At 37.8% G+C, this 15,586-nt stretch overlaps 1 protein-coding gene and 1 long non-coding RNA gene across 2 annotated transcripts in view; both read right to left on the bottom strand.

The window, feature by feature from the left end:
* The window catches only part of LOC307188609, a 197,413-nt gene that overhangs the window by 138,112 nt on the left and 43,715 nt on the right, over positions 1 to 15,586 (bottom strand). The gene's annotated exons all lie outside the window — the stretch shown is intronic.
* On the bottom strand, positions 1,428 to 2,960 carry GCNT1 (glucosaminyl (N-acetyl) transferase 1). Its single transcript, XM_079925986.1, has one exon. The coding sequence runs from the start codon at positions 2,844 to 2,846 to the stop codon at positions 1,560 to 1,562; it is 1,287 nt and encodes a 428-aa protein (XP_079782112.1). The 5' UTR covers positions 2,847 to 2,960; the 3' UTR covers positions 1,428 to 1,559.

The following is a 15,586-nucleotide window of genomic DNA, read 5'->3' as shown; positions in this document are numbered from 1 at the left end:
TCTATAAAATAAAAACGTTTCCTAACTCTGAGGAATAAAATGTTTTATCAGTTGAACGCCTGAAAACTGTCTGATATTATGTATTTCCCATATACTATTTAAGTTGTCTAAGTTTTAAAGTGCATGGATTTGATTCTTGTTTGAAGTCTCAGCTAAATGATAAAGCTTCTCATTTCCTATTAGATCGATGGCTGAATGGTATCAGCTTAGCAAAAGAGCAAGTTGGTTTTTTTTTTAATCTTCATTTACTTTGAGATTTGAGACAGCACAATAGCAACCGCAAATCTGTCTTTTAGTGAAAAATAGAGTAAAAACCATATGCTGAGAATAATATCAATACTGAGACAATCCGCCCCAAACCTAATGTTCCCTTTAGGATACCCAGGCCTTCAAGCATGCCAGGTGGTACAACAGCACACCTTTCCCCTCCTCATAGGTTCCGAGAGAGAAGGGAACTTAAAATGCAAGAGCTAACGAATAATGAATGGGCAGGTAACATGAAGAAGCAAGACGACGGGAAGCCAGTTCCTTTCAAAAGGCGACAGAGGTGACAGTCGGATGCAAGAGCCTGGAGGATGGACACAAGCAGACCCAAAGAGCAACAGGCTTAATTTCTGGGGATAGTACCGACTGCTGCATCATAGGCCTCAGAGATTGTCTACATATGACTCCTCCTCCCCTCTGCCATACTTACACTTCACCCTTTCTGTCTTAGTTCTCCACACCAATGACTGCCAATCGGATCACAAAGGAGAACTGAGGCTGTAATATGGGACACTAGGAATATGGGGCACTATGAAAACAAGTTTATGTACAGCTTGATAGCAGGGTCTAGGGAGACTGGAGGAGGAGAAGCAAGACATATTTGAAAAAAAATTGAGTATTACTCTGTAGACACTATAATAATCAAAGATACCTTAACTTTGTAAATAGCCTAAGATGATTCATAGAATCAACTATAAGGTCTTTTTTTTGGCGGGGGGGGGGGGGGGCGGTTAAAAACATATGTACATTGTTAAAAGCATACATGGGAAATATTCACATTCAGTCAAGCCCGTTTTTGCAAGTTCCCTGAGATGGCATATAGAGATACACAACACAACGCAATGTTACAGCAGAAAGTCAATCATTTACAAAGATCATTTAGAATAAAGTCAAATTTCTCTTTCAACAAATGTGGTCTACAAGATAAATTACATCCTGATTGTTGGCTGTTGCTATAAATCTATTCAAATCAGGAAAAACCATCATATTTAAAGCTCTCCAAGTAATTTTGGCACAGGTCAAACCTTCGGGTTTTGTTCAGTCCCTGAGTTCTTTTAACAGGATAACTTCCGTTCAACCTCTTCCCCAGCCACCCGGCCCACTCCCCCGCACAACGCCCTGCAACCTGCCCTACACTCTCACTAACTCTAAGTCAAGCCCGAAGGCTACAACCTCTCTAACCGACCTGTTCTGCAGAAACCATAGAGCTTCTCTGGCTTGAAGAGTTATAGGTGGAAGAATCAAATGGGGTACATCTCATGCCTCCTGATTATTTCTAAAACTGCCTCCAAGGGTCAGTGTTTTAATGTCTCCAGGGCCTTATGCCTCAGATGCTCATCCAAACACTGGATGGCAAAGAGGTCGATGTCCGTGTCGAACTTGTTGGCAAACAAGTGGTGCACGCGCAGCATCCAGTTCAAGTCACCCGCTCCGAAAACGCACACGGAGCGCACGTGGACGCCGCTGCACGGCGGGTAGGGGGCGCCCTTGGAAATGTCACCTTCAAAGTACTGCCACTTGACAAACCTGGCAATTGCTTGCATGTCGGACATATCGTACTTATGGCTTAAGGACAGTGACCCTGGGACTTCGGGGATCCTCTGAATAGTGGCCCAGAGATACTCGTCCGGGCTGTATGTGTCTTTTGCCCACTCCATAAACTTTTGTATTTTTTCATTCTCGAGCACATACTCCACATACCTCCTACTGACCACAAAATAGGCACTGCCTGAAAACAGAGGTGTTTCAAGAGGAGGATGTATTTTGTCGGTCCCCATGTTTGTCAACTTTCCATTCACGACTGCATAATGCTTTTTCCACCTTTCTTTTTTATTGGATGGCATTCTCTCCGTTTCTAGGTTATTCTCGCCCATTAACGACTTGAGCTTCCTGACAATTTCCAGGTTGGTTTTAATAGGAAAATCCATACCGCAGAGATTTATCAAGTACTTCCAGTCTGCGTTCATTCGGTAGAGGTCCTGCATGCAGTTGAGGTCAGCCTGGACCCGGCTCCAAGATGCATACACAACGCTCTCCAGCTGACTGGCCACAAAGACATTACTGAAACAGGATGCAATGCCAATCACCGCGGCCAAAAAGGATTCCTCTGATTTTGTATCCACGTGAATGCAATAGAAATTCTGAGGCATATAAATGGCCCTCAGGAGCCTGTCAAGCATTTCAATTTTGTGATGAACCACTACAGAATATGCTATTGGAAACTCTGCCTCTTCCTTACTAAGGGGTTCTACAATATATTTGCGCTTCTTGATGAAAGCAGCACAATCACTGGTCATGTTTATGTAGTCATAGTTTGTCCATCGAGGGCGATTTCTAAATTTCACTGTTAGAATCTCAAGCTTTACCTTTTGGATTTCATCTACGTCACCCTGTAGAACTTTGGTACAATTAATATTACTACTAGGATTCTCTTCAAGCAGCTCCAAATGTCCAACGTTTACAAATTCAGGCTTTTGATGAATTCTTAAAACAGAGAAGGTGACCAGGGAAAAAACAAGAAGGAAGACGTAGTATTTAGTGGGATAAGAAAAAAGTTTCCTCCTCCGCAACTTCCTCAGCATTTCAACAACAATTGGGGACTTGGATTTATTAAGGACAGTCTTCCAGGCTTCAAGCAGTAATGATTTCCCCTCTGTGGTGGCCTGGAGATTTGTCAGTTTGCATTTATCAGAAATGCAAAGGCATCTTGAAATGGAGGGCAGCACTAAAAGAAAAATAGAAAGGATACATACATATATATATATATATATATTAAAAAAATACAGTGTTTCATGACATCTTCTCAGGTTCAAAAACTGTTCTCTTTGCTATGAGGTCAGATGTTTAAGACAAAAACAAAGTGGGTCAATCAGAGGAAAGGAAGTAGTGTTATAGGATACCCATCATCTCCGGTATCAATGCCAGATTGTCTTTTTAAAAAAGCTGAGTACAAGGATATGCTAGAATATCCTACAATCAACATTTTACCTCTCAGGTATATTGAGGTGCAAAACACAGTTGAAGACCTAGGCTATAGTTATTGAATTCTCCATAGTTGGTGAGTTTTTGATCCTGTGCCAGTGCTAATTAGCACCCCTTGCCTTGAAATCATTCCTAATCTGGGTTCCTCCTGACACATCCATTAATGTCCATCAGCTGGTGTCAGCAGCCCCAAGTATTTGAAGAGATCAGATCCACTCTGCTCTTTACCAGCTTAGGAGTGGGAGTACACTGAAGGAGACACTCAGAAATGGCTGTGGCTTCTAAGAACCTTTGAAGGAAAAGCGGGTCAACTGGATTTTCAAACTGGAACAGAAAGGCTCAGGTGAAACCAGGTCAGATTTGGAACTGTTTTGGGTTGACCTCACTTTGTTCAGTTCCATACCAGGCACCACAGGAAGAGAAGACATACATAATCCAAAATAGAGAAACAGCCTAGCTGAAAAACAACACTTGTATGCAAATTGTAACTTATGAAAGACCCTTTGTCTATATTCAAAAAACCCACTTTTATTATGTAAAATGTTTACAAATATACAGATATTGTTTTGTTTTCAAAAGTCAATTTTATTACTCGGCAATTGGTTCTAACAAAGAAAGGCAAAACTATCAATTGTCTCAAAACCAGATTTATAGAGATCTGAAAAGGTTTTAACACCAGAATTAGCACTAGGACTTTTAAATATTTAATTAGGAAACAAATTGTGAATATTAATAATACAAATAAAAATAAATAACTGACCATCATTTGTACAGAGTAATGTTACAAAAAGTAGTTAGACTTTTTACCATTTAAATCAAGAAAAGTCGGGATCATTTAGTGCTCTGATTCCAGGTAACATCCTCTGCCCATGTAGAGTGCTTCTTATGCAGTCAGGTTTCTTAAATGTACCAGGCATCCAGCAATGCTGTTATGTCCCATGAGTCTTTTTTAAACAAAACACGTGAAACAAAAAGAAAAATTTGTGAAGGGATATATATGCCCACGTAAGTATACACACACACTCAGAAAGCATACTGGTAAACTAATTCGACATATTCACTTTTTTCTTCAAAATGATGGCTGGTCATATCCATTTTTTTCTTCAAAATGATGGCTCGTTGATTTCTCTTTTAAAACCTTCTCTCCAGTTTTTTTTGTTTGTTTTTTTTTTTTTTAGGCTATGTTTGTGGACTGCTAAAGGTTTGACGACATCCCACAATTTAGGTTGAACTTTTTCAGAGAAAACTCTAGGAGCATTTCCCAACATGTGTGCCAAGGAACAGCTTAATGGTCCTACATGATTGGAAAATCCAACATATCCTATGTGGCTGTGAGGATTCCCAATGCTCACTGGCCCATTAAAGACAATCCTGCAATTGAATTAGCTGCTTATCTCATCTTCCTCCAACTATGTTGTCTACCACCCCACTCCAAACCTCTACTGGAAAGCAAACATTGGAAGATTCTGCTAAAATACTTATACATCTGAACTATTAACACATCAGATCCCTAAACAAAGTTATACCCTTAAGCAATCTCTGCTTAAGGCATTTAAGAAAATCTCTGACTAATCATTATTAGTCAGCTTCTAAGCTAACTGAACAGAGACTTAAGTTGCCTCATGCAATAAAGAACACAGATTTACAAAATTAACCCAAGAAGGTCCATAACAACAATAAACCCTGGGCTGGGCAGGAGCAGAGGTCTGATTTCTAAAGTTGATGCATTATAAAATGTCCACTTTCAACAACAACAAAAAATTACAGGGCACGTAGAGAAACACAAGTCTGGCCCATACACAGAAAAAAGGGCTTCAATAAAAACTGTCCCGGGGGCTTCCCTGGTGGCGCAGTGGTTGAGAGTCCGCCTGCCAATGCAGGGGACACGGGTTCGTGCCCCGGTCCGGGAAGATCCCACATGCCACGGAGCGGCTGGGCCCGTGAGCCATGGCTGCTGAGCCTGCGCGCCCGGAGCCTGTGCTCCGCAACGGGAGAGGCCACAACGGTGAGAGGCCCACGTACCTCAAAAAAAAAAAAAAAAAAAAAAAAAAAAAAACTGTCCCGGAGGAAACCCAAGCACTGGACTTAACTACACAAAGACTTTCAGTCAGTTATTATAAGTATGTTCAAAGAACTAAAGAACTAAATCAAACCATGAGAAAGATATTTAACCAAATTGAGAATTTCAATAAAGAAACAGAAATTATAAAAAAGAACCAACAGAATTGGTTGTATTAAAAGTACAATAACTGAACTGAAAAACTGACTAGAGGGGCTCAACAGCAGGTATGCACTGACAGTAGAAGGAATCAATGGAACTGAGGAAAGGTCAAGAGAGAGTATCCAGTCTGAGGTACAAAAGGAAAAGAGAATTAAGAAAGATGACAGAGGCTCAGAGACCTGTGAGAAACCATTAAGCACATGAACAAATGCGTAACAGGAGTGTCAGAAAAAAAGTGGAGGAAAGGGTGGGAGAGAAGGGTGAAAGAGGGGGCTGCAGTCACAAGTATGGGGGAGGGGGTGAAGAAAAAAATTGAATAATGGCTGAAAACTTCCCAAATTTGACTTTATTTTGTTTACTGAAGTACAGTTGACGTACGATATTAGTTTCAGGTGTACAACATAGTGATTCAATACTTTATATATTATACTCCATTTAAAGTAATTGCCAAATAATGGCTTTATTTCCCTGTGCTGTATAATATATCTTTGTTGCTTATTTTATATATAATAGTTTGTGTCTCTTAATCCCATACACCTATTTTGCTCCTCCTCCCCTGCCCTCTCCCAACTGGTAATCACTAGTTTGTTCTCTGTATCTGTGAGGCTTGTTATATATATTCATTTGTTTTATTTTTTAGATTCCACATATAACTAATAACAGAGTATTGTCTTTCTCTGTATGACTCATTTCATTAAGCATAGTACTCTCTAGGTCCATCCACACTGTTGCAAATGGCAGGATTTCATTTTTTACGGCTGAGTAGTATTCCAGTGACGGGCAATTTAGTTTGTGTCCATATCTTGGCTATTGTAAATAACATTACTATGAACACTGGGGTACATGTATCTTTTCAAATTAGCGTTTTCATTTTCTTCTTATATCCAGCAGTAGAACTGCTGAATCATATGGTAGTTCTATTTTTAGTTTTTTGAGGAAGCTCCATACTGTTTTCCATAGTGGCTGCACCAATTTACATTCCCACCAATAGTGTACTAGGGTTCCCTTTTCTCCACATCCTCATCAACATTTGTTATTTGTAGACTTTTGATGACAGCCATCTGACAGGTGTGAGGTGATATCTCATTGTGGTTTTGATTTGCATTTCCCTGATGATTAGAGACGAGCATTTTTTTCATATGGCTGTTGGCCATCTGTATATCTACTTTGGAAAAATGTCTAATCATGTCTTGTGCCCATTTTTTGATTGGGTTGTTTTTATATTGAGTTGTATGAGCTGTTTACATATTTTAGATAATAACCCCTTATTAGTCATATCATCTGCAAATATTTTCTCCCATTCAGTAGGTTGTCTTTTTGTCTTGTCCAGTGGTTTCCTCTGCTGTGCAAAGAGCTTTTAAGTTTAAAATTAGGTCCCATTGTTTATTTTTGCTTTTATTTCTTTTGCCTTAGGAGACAGTTCCCAAAAACTGTTGCTATAATTTATGTCAAAGAGCATTCTGCCCATGTTCTCTTCTAGGAGTTTTATGGTTTCAGGTCTTATATTTAGGTCTTTAATCTATTTTGAGTTTGTTTTTGTATATGGTGTGAAGAAATGTTCTTCTAATCTTGTTCTTCTACATATAGCTATCCAGTTTTCCCAACAACACTTATTGAAGAGACTCTTTTCTCCACTGTAAATTCTTGCCTCCTTTGTCACAGACTAATTAACCATAAGTGTGTAGGTTTATTTCCAGGCTCTCTATTCTGTTCCATTGATCTATGTGTCTGTTTTTGTGCCTGTACCACACTGTTTTGAATGCTGTAGCTTTATAGTATGTTCTGAAGTCACGAAGGTGATATCTCTAGAAAAAATTTGAATAATGGCTGAAACGTCCCAAATTTGACTTTAAAAAATTAATCTGAATATCCAAGAGACTCATTGAGCTCCAAGTACGCAAAATGGGACAATGACTTTGGCAGACACTTTGGCAGTTTCTTACAAAGCTAAATATAGGCTAATCATTCAACCCAGTAATCACACTCTTAGCTATTTACCCAAACTGAACATGTATGTACACACAAAAATAAGCATATGAATGTTTACAGCAGCTTTATTCATAATTGCCAAAAACTGGAAGCAATCAAGATGTCTTTCAATAGGTGAATGAATAAACAATTTGTGGTACATCTATAAAATGGAATATTATTCAGTGATTTTTCAAAAAATCAGCTACCAATCTATTAAAAGACATGGAGGAAGCTTAAACGCATACTGCAAAGTGACATAAGCCAATGTGAAAAGGCTACTGTATGAGTCCAAAGGCTACTGTATGAGTCCAAAGATATGATAGTCTGGAAAAGGCAAAACTATAAGGACAATAAAAGTTCAGCATTTACTAGGGATTTGAAGGAAAGAAGGAACAGATGAATAGGTACAGAACAGGGCATTTTTAGGGTGATGAAACTATTCTATAGGATACTGTTACAGTGGTTAAAGGATACTATGCATTTGTCCAAACCCAAAGAATTGTACAACACAAAGACTGACCCCTCTTACTTATAATTAATAATGTATCAATATTGTTTCATCACTTGTAACAAATGTACCACACTTGTGCAAGACACTAATAGGGAAAACAATGTGAGCAGGTTTATGAGAACTCTGTACTCTCTGTGTAATTTTTCTGTAAACTTAAAACTGCTCTAAAAAATAATCTATTAAAATTGAAAAAAAAATTAATCTGTACATTCAAGAAGCTCAGTGACTTCCAAGGATGATAAACTCAAATAAATTCACATCTATATACTTCTTAAACTGTTGAAAGACAACTTGAAAATAACAAGAGAAAAATGATTATACAAGGGGTCCTCAAAATTAAAAGCTTCAAATCAGAAACAATGGAGACCAGAAGGTAATGAATAACATATTCAATGGACAGAAATAAAAAAGATTCAACCAGGAATTCTATAATCAGCAAAATAGTTTTTCAAAAACAATGAGAAATTAAGACATTTCTGGATAAATGAAAACTAAGAGAATTCATCACTAGCAGACCTGCCCAAAAGAAATACTAAATAGAGTCCTTCAGAATGAAAAGAAAGGATACTAGACAGTAACTCAAATCCACATGAAGAAGTAGAAAGCATCTATAAAAGTATATACACAGGAAATGTAATTTTCTATGAACAGTTTTCCCATCTGATTTAAAAGATAACTACATAAAGTAGTAATTATAACACTGTATTGATAGGATTATAATGTATAAAGATGTGATTTATATAGTAATAATAGTATAAAGGAGGAAAGGGGAACAGAGCTATATCAAAGTTTTTGAATGCTATTGAAATTAAGTTGGTATTAATCTAAAGTAGAATGTTTTCAGTTAAGAAGGTTCATTTTTTTGTAATTCCAAGGGCAATCACTTTAAAAAAGCTCAAAAACATACAGTAAAGGAAACATCAAGGGAATTAAAATAGTACACAGGAAAATATCTAATACATAAGGATACAGCAATTGAGAAAGAGAGGAACAAAAAAGACATAAGACACACAAATAACAAAATAGCAAACGTAAATCCTACCTTATCTGTAATTATAATAAATATAAATGGACTAAAACCTCCAATCAAAAGGCAGAGATTGGCAAAATAGATTTTTTCTAAAAATGATCCAACTATATGATGTCTACAAGAGACATGGTTTAGATTGAGAGACACAACTAGGTTTAAATAAAAGAATGTAAACAGATACACTACACAAATAAATACAAAAAAAAAGAGCTAGAGTAATCATACTAATCGGATGAAACAGACTTAAAGACAAAAATTATTAGACAAAGAAGAACATTTTATAATTATAAAATGAATAAAAAGGAGAAGGTCAACAAGGAAACAGAAGACTTGACCAACATTATAGACCAACTAGACCTAACAGACATCTATAGAACAGCTTCACCGAACAGCAAAACACACATCCTCCTCAAGGACACATGGAACATTCTCCAAGATGGGCCATAGTCTAGACTATCAAACAAACCTTATTAAATTTAAAAAGACTGAAATGATGGAACATATGTCCTTCACTACAAAAGAATGAAATTAGAAGTCAACAACAGAAGAAAATTTGAGAAATTCACAAATATGTGAAAATTAAACTATACACTCCTAAATAACCAACGGGTCAAAGAAGAAATCACTAGGCAAATCAGAAACTACTGATATAAATGACATGAAAACAAAAACAAAAAAACTTACAGGATGCAGCAAAAGCAGTGTTCAAGAGGAATGTATATCTATAAACACCTATATTTTTAAAATATCAACCTTACATACCAACCTTACATAAATAGAAAGGACTATATGGGGAATACTATGAAAAGCCATCATCCAATAAAATTAGATAATCTGGATAAATGGCCAAATTCTTAAACAGAGAAACACAAACTACAGAAAGTGATTCAAGAGGAAATAGAAAATCTGAACAGAGCTGTAATGACAATTACCAAAAACCCTCCCACAAAAAAAAGCCCAGGCCCAGATGACTTCACTGGTGAATTTTACAACATTTAAAGAAGAATTAAATAAAAATCCTTCCAAAACTTTTATTAAAAAAATGGAATAGGAGTGAACATTTCCCAACTCACTCTATGATGCCAGTAATCGATTACCCTGATAACAAAAGCAGATGATGACATCACAAGAAAACTATAGATCAATATCACTTGAGACACAAAAATTCTCAACACAATACCAGTAAACCAAATCCAGCAACATACAAAGGATTATATGCCAGGACCACATGGGTTTTAATCCAGGAATGTAAAATGGGTTTAACATGGAAACGTCAATGTAACACACCCTATTAATAGAATAAATGACAATTACTCCATAATCAGAATAGACACAGAAAAAAGCATTTGACAGAATCAACACCATTTCATGACAGAAACAGTAAAATAAACTAGGAATAAAAAGGAATTTCCTCAACCTGATAAGCCATCTATGAAAAATGGACAGCTAACAGCACATCTTAATGGTAAACGACTAGAGTCTCCCCCACTAAGATCAGGAACAAGAAAAGGATGTCCACTCTTGTTACTTTTATTACATTTTACTGGAGGATCTAGGAAAAGCAATTAGGGAAGAAAAAGAAATAAAAGCCATCAAGTTTAAAATGAAAGAATTAACACTATCTCTATTTGTAAGTGACATAATCTTGTTTATAGAAAACCCTAAGAAAAACACACACAAAAATTAGAATGAATTTAACAAGTTTGCAAGATTCAAGATCATTATACAAAAATGCAGTTGTATTTCCAGATATTAGCAATAAAGAATCCAAAAATAAAAAGAAAGTAATTCAATTTATAATAGCATCCAAAAGAATAAAATAGCTGAAAGAAACAATTCAACAGAAGAAGTATAAGACTTGACTGTTGAAAACATTTCGTTGAAAAAATTTAAGACAATGGAAAGACATTCTACATTCATAACTTAAGACTCAGTATTGTAAAGATGGCAATACACCCAATAATTAACCAATAATTTTCCTATCAAACTTCAGTTGCCTTTTTTAGCAAAAATTGACAAGCTGATCCTAAAATTCATGTGGAAATTCAGGGGACGCAGGATAGACAAAACAGTCTTGAAAAAGACCATAGTTGGAAGACTCACATTTCCCAATTCCAAAATTTACTATAAATGCTATGGTAGGAGAAATGGTATGGTACTGGTACAAGAAGACATACAGAACAATGGAATAGAATCCAAGAAATAAACTCTTACATTTACAGTCAACTGATTTTTGATATGGGTACCAAGAAAATTCAATGAGGAAAGTCAAGAACAGTGTTTTAAGTAAATGGTGTTGGTACAACTGGATATCCGCATCCAAAAGAATGAGGTTGTGTCCCTATCGCACAGCATATACAAAATAGCATATGCCCCCAAAATGGATAAAATATCTAAATACAAGAGCTAAAACTAAAAAGAAAACAGGGGTAAATCTGCATGACCTGGAATTTGGCAATGGATTCTTAGATATGACACCAAAAGCCCAAGCAATAAAAGAAAAAAAAATTGATGAACTAAACCATCAAAATTTAAAACTTTTGTGGTTCAAAGAACACCATCAAAAAAGTGAAAACAGGGCTTCCCTGGTGGTGCAGTGGTTGAGAGTCCGCCTGCCGATGCGGGGGACACAGGTTCATGCCCCGGTCCGGGAAGATCCCGCATGCCGCGGAGCGGCTAGGCCCGTGAGCCATGGCCGCTGAGCCTGCGCGTCCGGAGCCTGTGCTCCGCAATGGGAGAGGCCACAACAGTGAGAGGCCCGCGTACCGCAAAAAAAAAAAAAAAAAAGTGAAAACACAACCCACAGGATAAAAGAAAATGTTTTCAAATCATTTATTTGATAAATATCCAGAATATATAAAGAACTCTTACAGCTCAACCAAAAAACAAAAGACTAGCACCTGTGGAATTTTTTTTTGTTTCTTTTATTTATTTTTATTTTTGGCCGCGTTGGGTCTTTGTTGCTGCACGCGGGCTTTTCTCTAGTTGCGGCGAGCGGGGTCTATTCTTCGTTGTGGTGCACGGGCTTCTCATTGAAGTGGCTTCTCTTGTTGCAGAGCATGGGCTCTAGGCACGTGGGCTTCAGTAGTTGTGGCCTGCGGGCTCAGTAGTTGTGGAGCACAGGCTTAGTTGCTCTGCAGCATGTGGGATCTTCCCAAACCAGGGCTCGAGCCCGTGTGCCCTGCTTTGGCAGGAGGATTCTTAACCACTGCACCACCAGGGAAGCCCATGTGGAGTTTTTTAAACAAGAAGTAGAAGAACTATCCTAAACAGATTTTTTTAAAGAATGTGCGTTCATAGTCACCCCAAAATTCATACGGAAAAGACAAGTTCCTGACCAAAAACTTGGATCTCACCTCAAGAAACTGGCCAGAAACTTAGATCTCACCTCAAAAAAGCCTTGTCTTTACCATTCTCATCCACATCCTAAACATCCATCATGCTTTGAAAAATGCTTTTTAAAATGTAAAATCATGAGTCTCAGGTTTTAACATGATGGATAAGTGTCTGTAAAGTAGGTAAGCGTGTGAGAAAACAAGTCTATTTTATTAATAATGTTTTTGTGTATTTATCACCATGGAGAATAGAGAAGATACATTTCTTCCAATGATGTATCATTCAAAGTATTTAACTAGCCTAACTTCAAGATATAGAACATTCCCTTAAACAAAACTTGGCTAAGAGTTAGGAGAAGGTGAAGGGAAAATAAGAGTTCATTAAGAAAGGGATTTCTATGTGGAAGAGTTTAAAGGGAGGCATAAATGTCCGCATACTATATTATTTCAATGGAACTTCAGTCATCAAACATTACTTAGTTTAAGCACACACAAAGAATATTGAAAATATTAAAGAACAAATAACAGGGGACTTCCCTGGTGGCGCAGTGGTTAAAAATCCGCCTGCCAATTCAGGGGATATGGGTTCGAGCCCTGGTCCGGAAAGATCCCACATACGGCAGAGCAACTAAGCCCATGCACCACAACTACTGAGCCTGTGTGTCATAATTACTGAAGCCCACGCACCTAGAGCTTGTGCTCCACAACAAGAGAAGCCACAGCAATGAGAAGCCAGCACCCCACAACAAAGAGTAGTCCCCACTCGCCGCAACTAGAGAAAGCCCGTGCCCAGCAATGAAGACCCAATGCAGCCAAAAATAAATAAATGTATAAAATAAATAAATAATAAAATTTAAAAATAAAAATGAAAAACAAATAACAAAAATATGGCAGAGGTTCATACCGCTGGGCCCAGTGTTCCTTCACCTTCAGATTTCACAAATCACATAGATTTCTTGAAGGATGTGGAGTGGGATTAGTCAATGAGGCCAATGACTGAACAATAAGAACCATTCTAAATAACCAAAGCTCATGAATTCTGAGATAGCAAGAAAAATAAAAGTCCCAGATACATACCAAGGCTTCCTCACCCAGGACCTACTACAGGACTTGGCAACTGTCATGTGAGTGCCCTGGAAAAGGTCCTTCACTGGAATACTGATGCCTTTCCTAAAAGAGGAGACAGTCAGACTAAGTGAACCCAAGGACAATAAATATCGAGATCTCATCTCCTTCCCTATTTCCAGCTGTCAGCTCCCAGAACTTTGGGAGCCAAGACAATGCAGGAGTTTATTGTCTACGGAATCCAACCAGGACAAGTGACAAAGACTTAATCATGCTGCTTACATTGGGAATGCCCCCCAAATGTTCAAGGAGACAGACTTGCACAGGGAAAAGAAAACTACTAATAATATCCTCAGAGAGGTAAGAAAAGGTATTGTATACAATTAATCAATATGCAAGACAGACTGTATTATCTAAAAACAGGCAGAAAAATACTACCATACCATATGCTCTTCTGAAATGTGATCTTCCCACCCTTCAATCAAGAAGTGGTCAAAACTCCCTTCCCCTTGAATTTGGACAACCTTATGTTTACCCTGACCAGTGTGGAGTTTGGCAGAAGTGCTACTACGTGACCACCAAGATTAGGTCATATAAAACCACGTAGCTTCTACCTGGTTGTCTTGGAAAATGTGCTCTCCAGAAGCTCCCCGCCAGAGGGAAAGTTCACTTCTCATGTTGCAAGAAGCCACACAGAGAGGCCACACACTGGTACCCAAGTCAACAGTCCCAGCTGAACCCAGTCTTCAATTCATCCCAGCCCAGGTGCCAGCCACGTGAGTGAAGAAGCCACAGATGACTCCAGCCCCTAGTCAGTCAAGTCTTAACTCAATTCCTGACCCACAGAATGTGTGAGCAAAAAATAAAACAGCAATGTTTTATGTTACTATGTTTGGGGTGGTTTGCCTCACAACAATGATTAGAACAAACAAGAAACCACATAAACAGAACATCTGGCAAATAAAAAGCTCTTAAAACTTAATAGCATGACAGCCAAAACTGAAAAACTCAATAGAAGCATTGGAAAATAAAGTTGAGAAAAACTCTCGGGAGGTTAAGCAAATAGGCAAACTACCTGATGGAAAATTAGAGAAAAAAATATAGTACTTTAGAGAACCAGACCAGGAGATCCACCATCCGAATTGTACCTCCAAAAAGAGAAAACACAAAAAATGGAAGTAAATAATTAAATCAATTAAATAATTCAAGACTGTATTTCAAAACAAAGGGATGGTTTCCAGATTGAAAAGTCCCTTGGAATACCAACATGATGGGTGAAAACAAACCCACACCAAGACATACGTACTAATCATGAAATGTCAGAGCACTGGTAAAAAGGTAAAAAGAGTTATGTAGGTTTCAGGGGGGAGGGGGGCGGATGGTGTAATAATCCACATGAAAAAGATTCAGAAGCAAAATGTCTTCATACTTCATAAAAACCAACCAAAGAAGCCAGATGATAATGGAGCAATGCCTCCAAAGTACTAAAAGAAACTGAATTCCAGATGAGAATTCTTAGAACCAGATGAACTACTAAGTAAATTAAGGGTAAAATAAAAACATTTTACATATTAAGAAAGGCAAGCCTTCAAAATATTTACCATTATGCATCCTTTTTCAGGAAGCTACTGGAGGATGAGCTCCATCAAAACTAAAGTATAAACCAAGAAAGAGGAAAACATTAGAATCAGAAACTGTTTCACAATACCAGAAGGAAGGAAAGGAAATACCAGCAGGACAGTAAAGGAACACCCTAGGCTGTGTGTGTAATAGGCCACAGACAAATATAGAAGATGGAAGTGGGTCAGAAGGCCCTGGAAGAGATGTCTTCAAGAAGATGAAATGGAAGGAATAACTGATGGGAATCAGCATATTGAAAGCCAATGTAAGCAACTGGCAGAGTTTGGGGTGAATCTGTAATAACTACATTGAAAAAAAGCAAATGAAGGGGGTTGAGGAAATAATTATCATTGACTTGAAAGAAATCAGAATCATGAGATGATGACAAAATCAATCACAGTGTAATCCGTGGCTTAGCTTGGGAGAGCATCAGTATTAATAACTTAAACACTGTTTTCCCCGAGATTCAACAACACTATATTAGGAGCACAGAGCAATGGCAGGGATGGGTGTTGAAACACAGGGGTTGTACACTTTGACCAGCATCACATAACTGGCCATAGGGGGTGTTTAGAATTACATTGCTG

This window comes from Stenella coeruleoalba (genome assembly GCF_951394435.1).
Source record: "Stenella coeruleoalba genome assembly, chromosome: 7".
Classification (NCBI taxonomy): Eukaryota; Metazoa; Chordata; class Mammalia; order Artiodactyla; family Delphinidae; genus Stenella; species Stenella coeruleoalba.
The sequence above is the reverse complement of the archived record's forward strand: the minus strand, read 5'-3'. Positions and strand labels throughout refer to the sequence as shown.

Bases quoted from the DNA above. Each gene is read 5' to 3' on its own strand.
- GCNT1 (XM_079925986.1), bottom strand. From the start codon at position 2,846: ATGCTGAGGAAGTTGCGGAGGAGGAAACTTTTTTCTTATCCCACTAAA.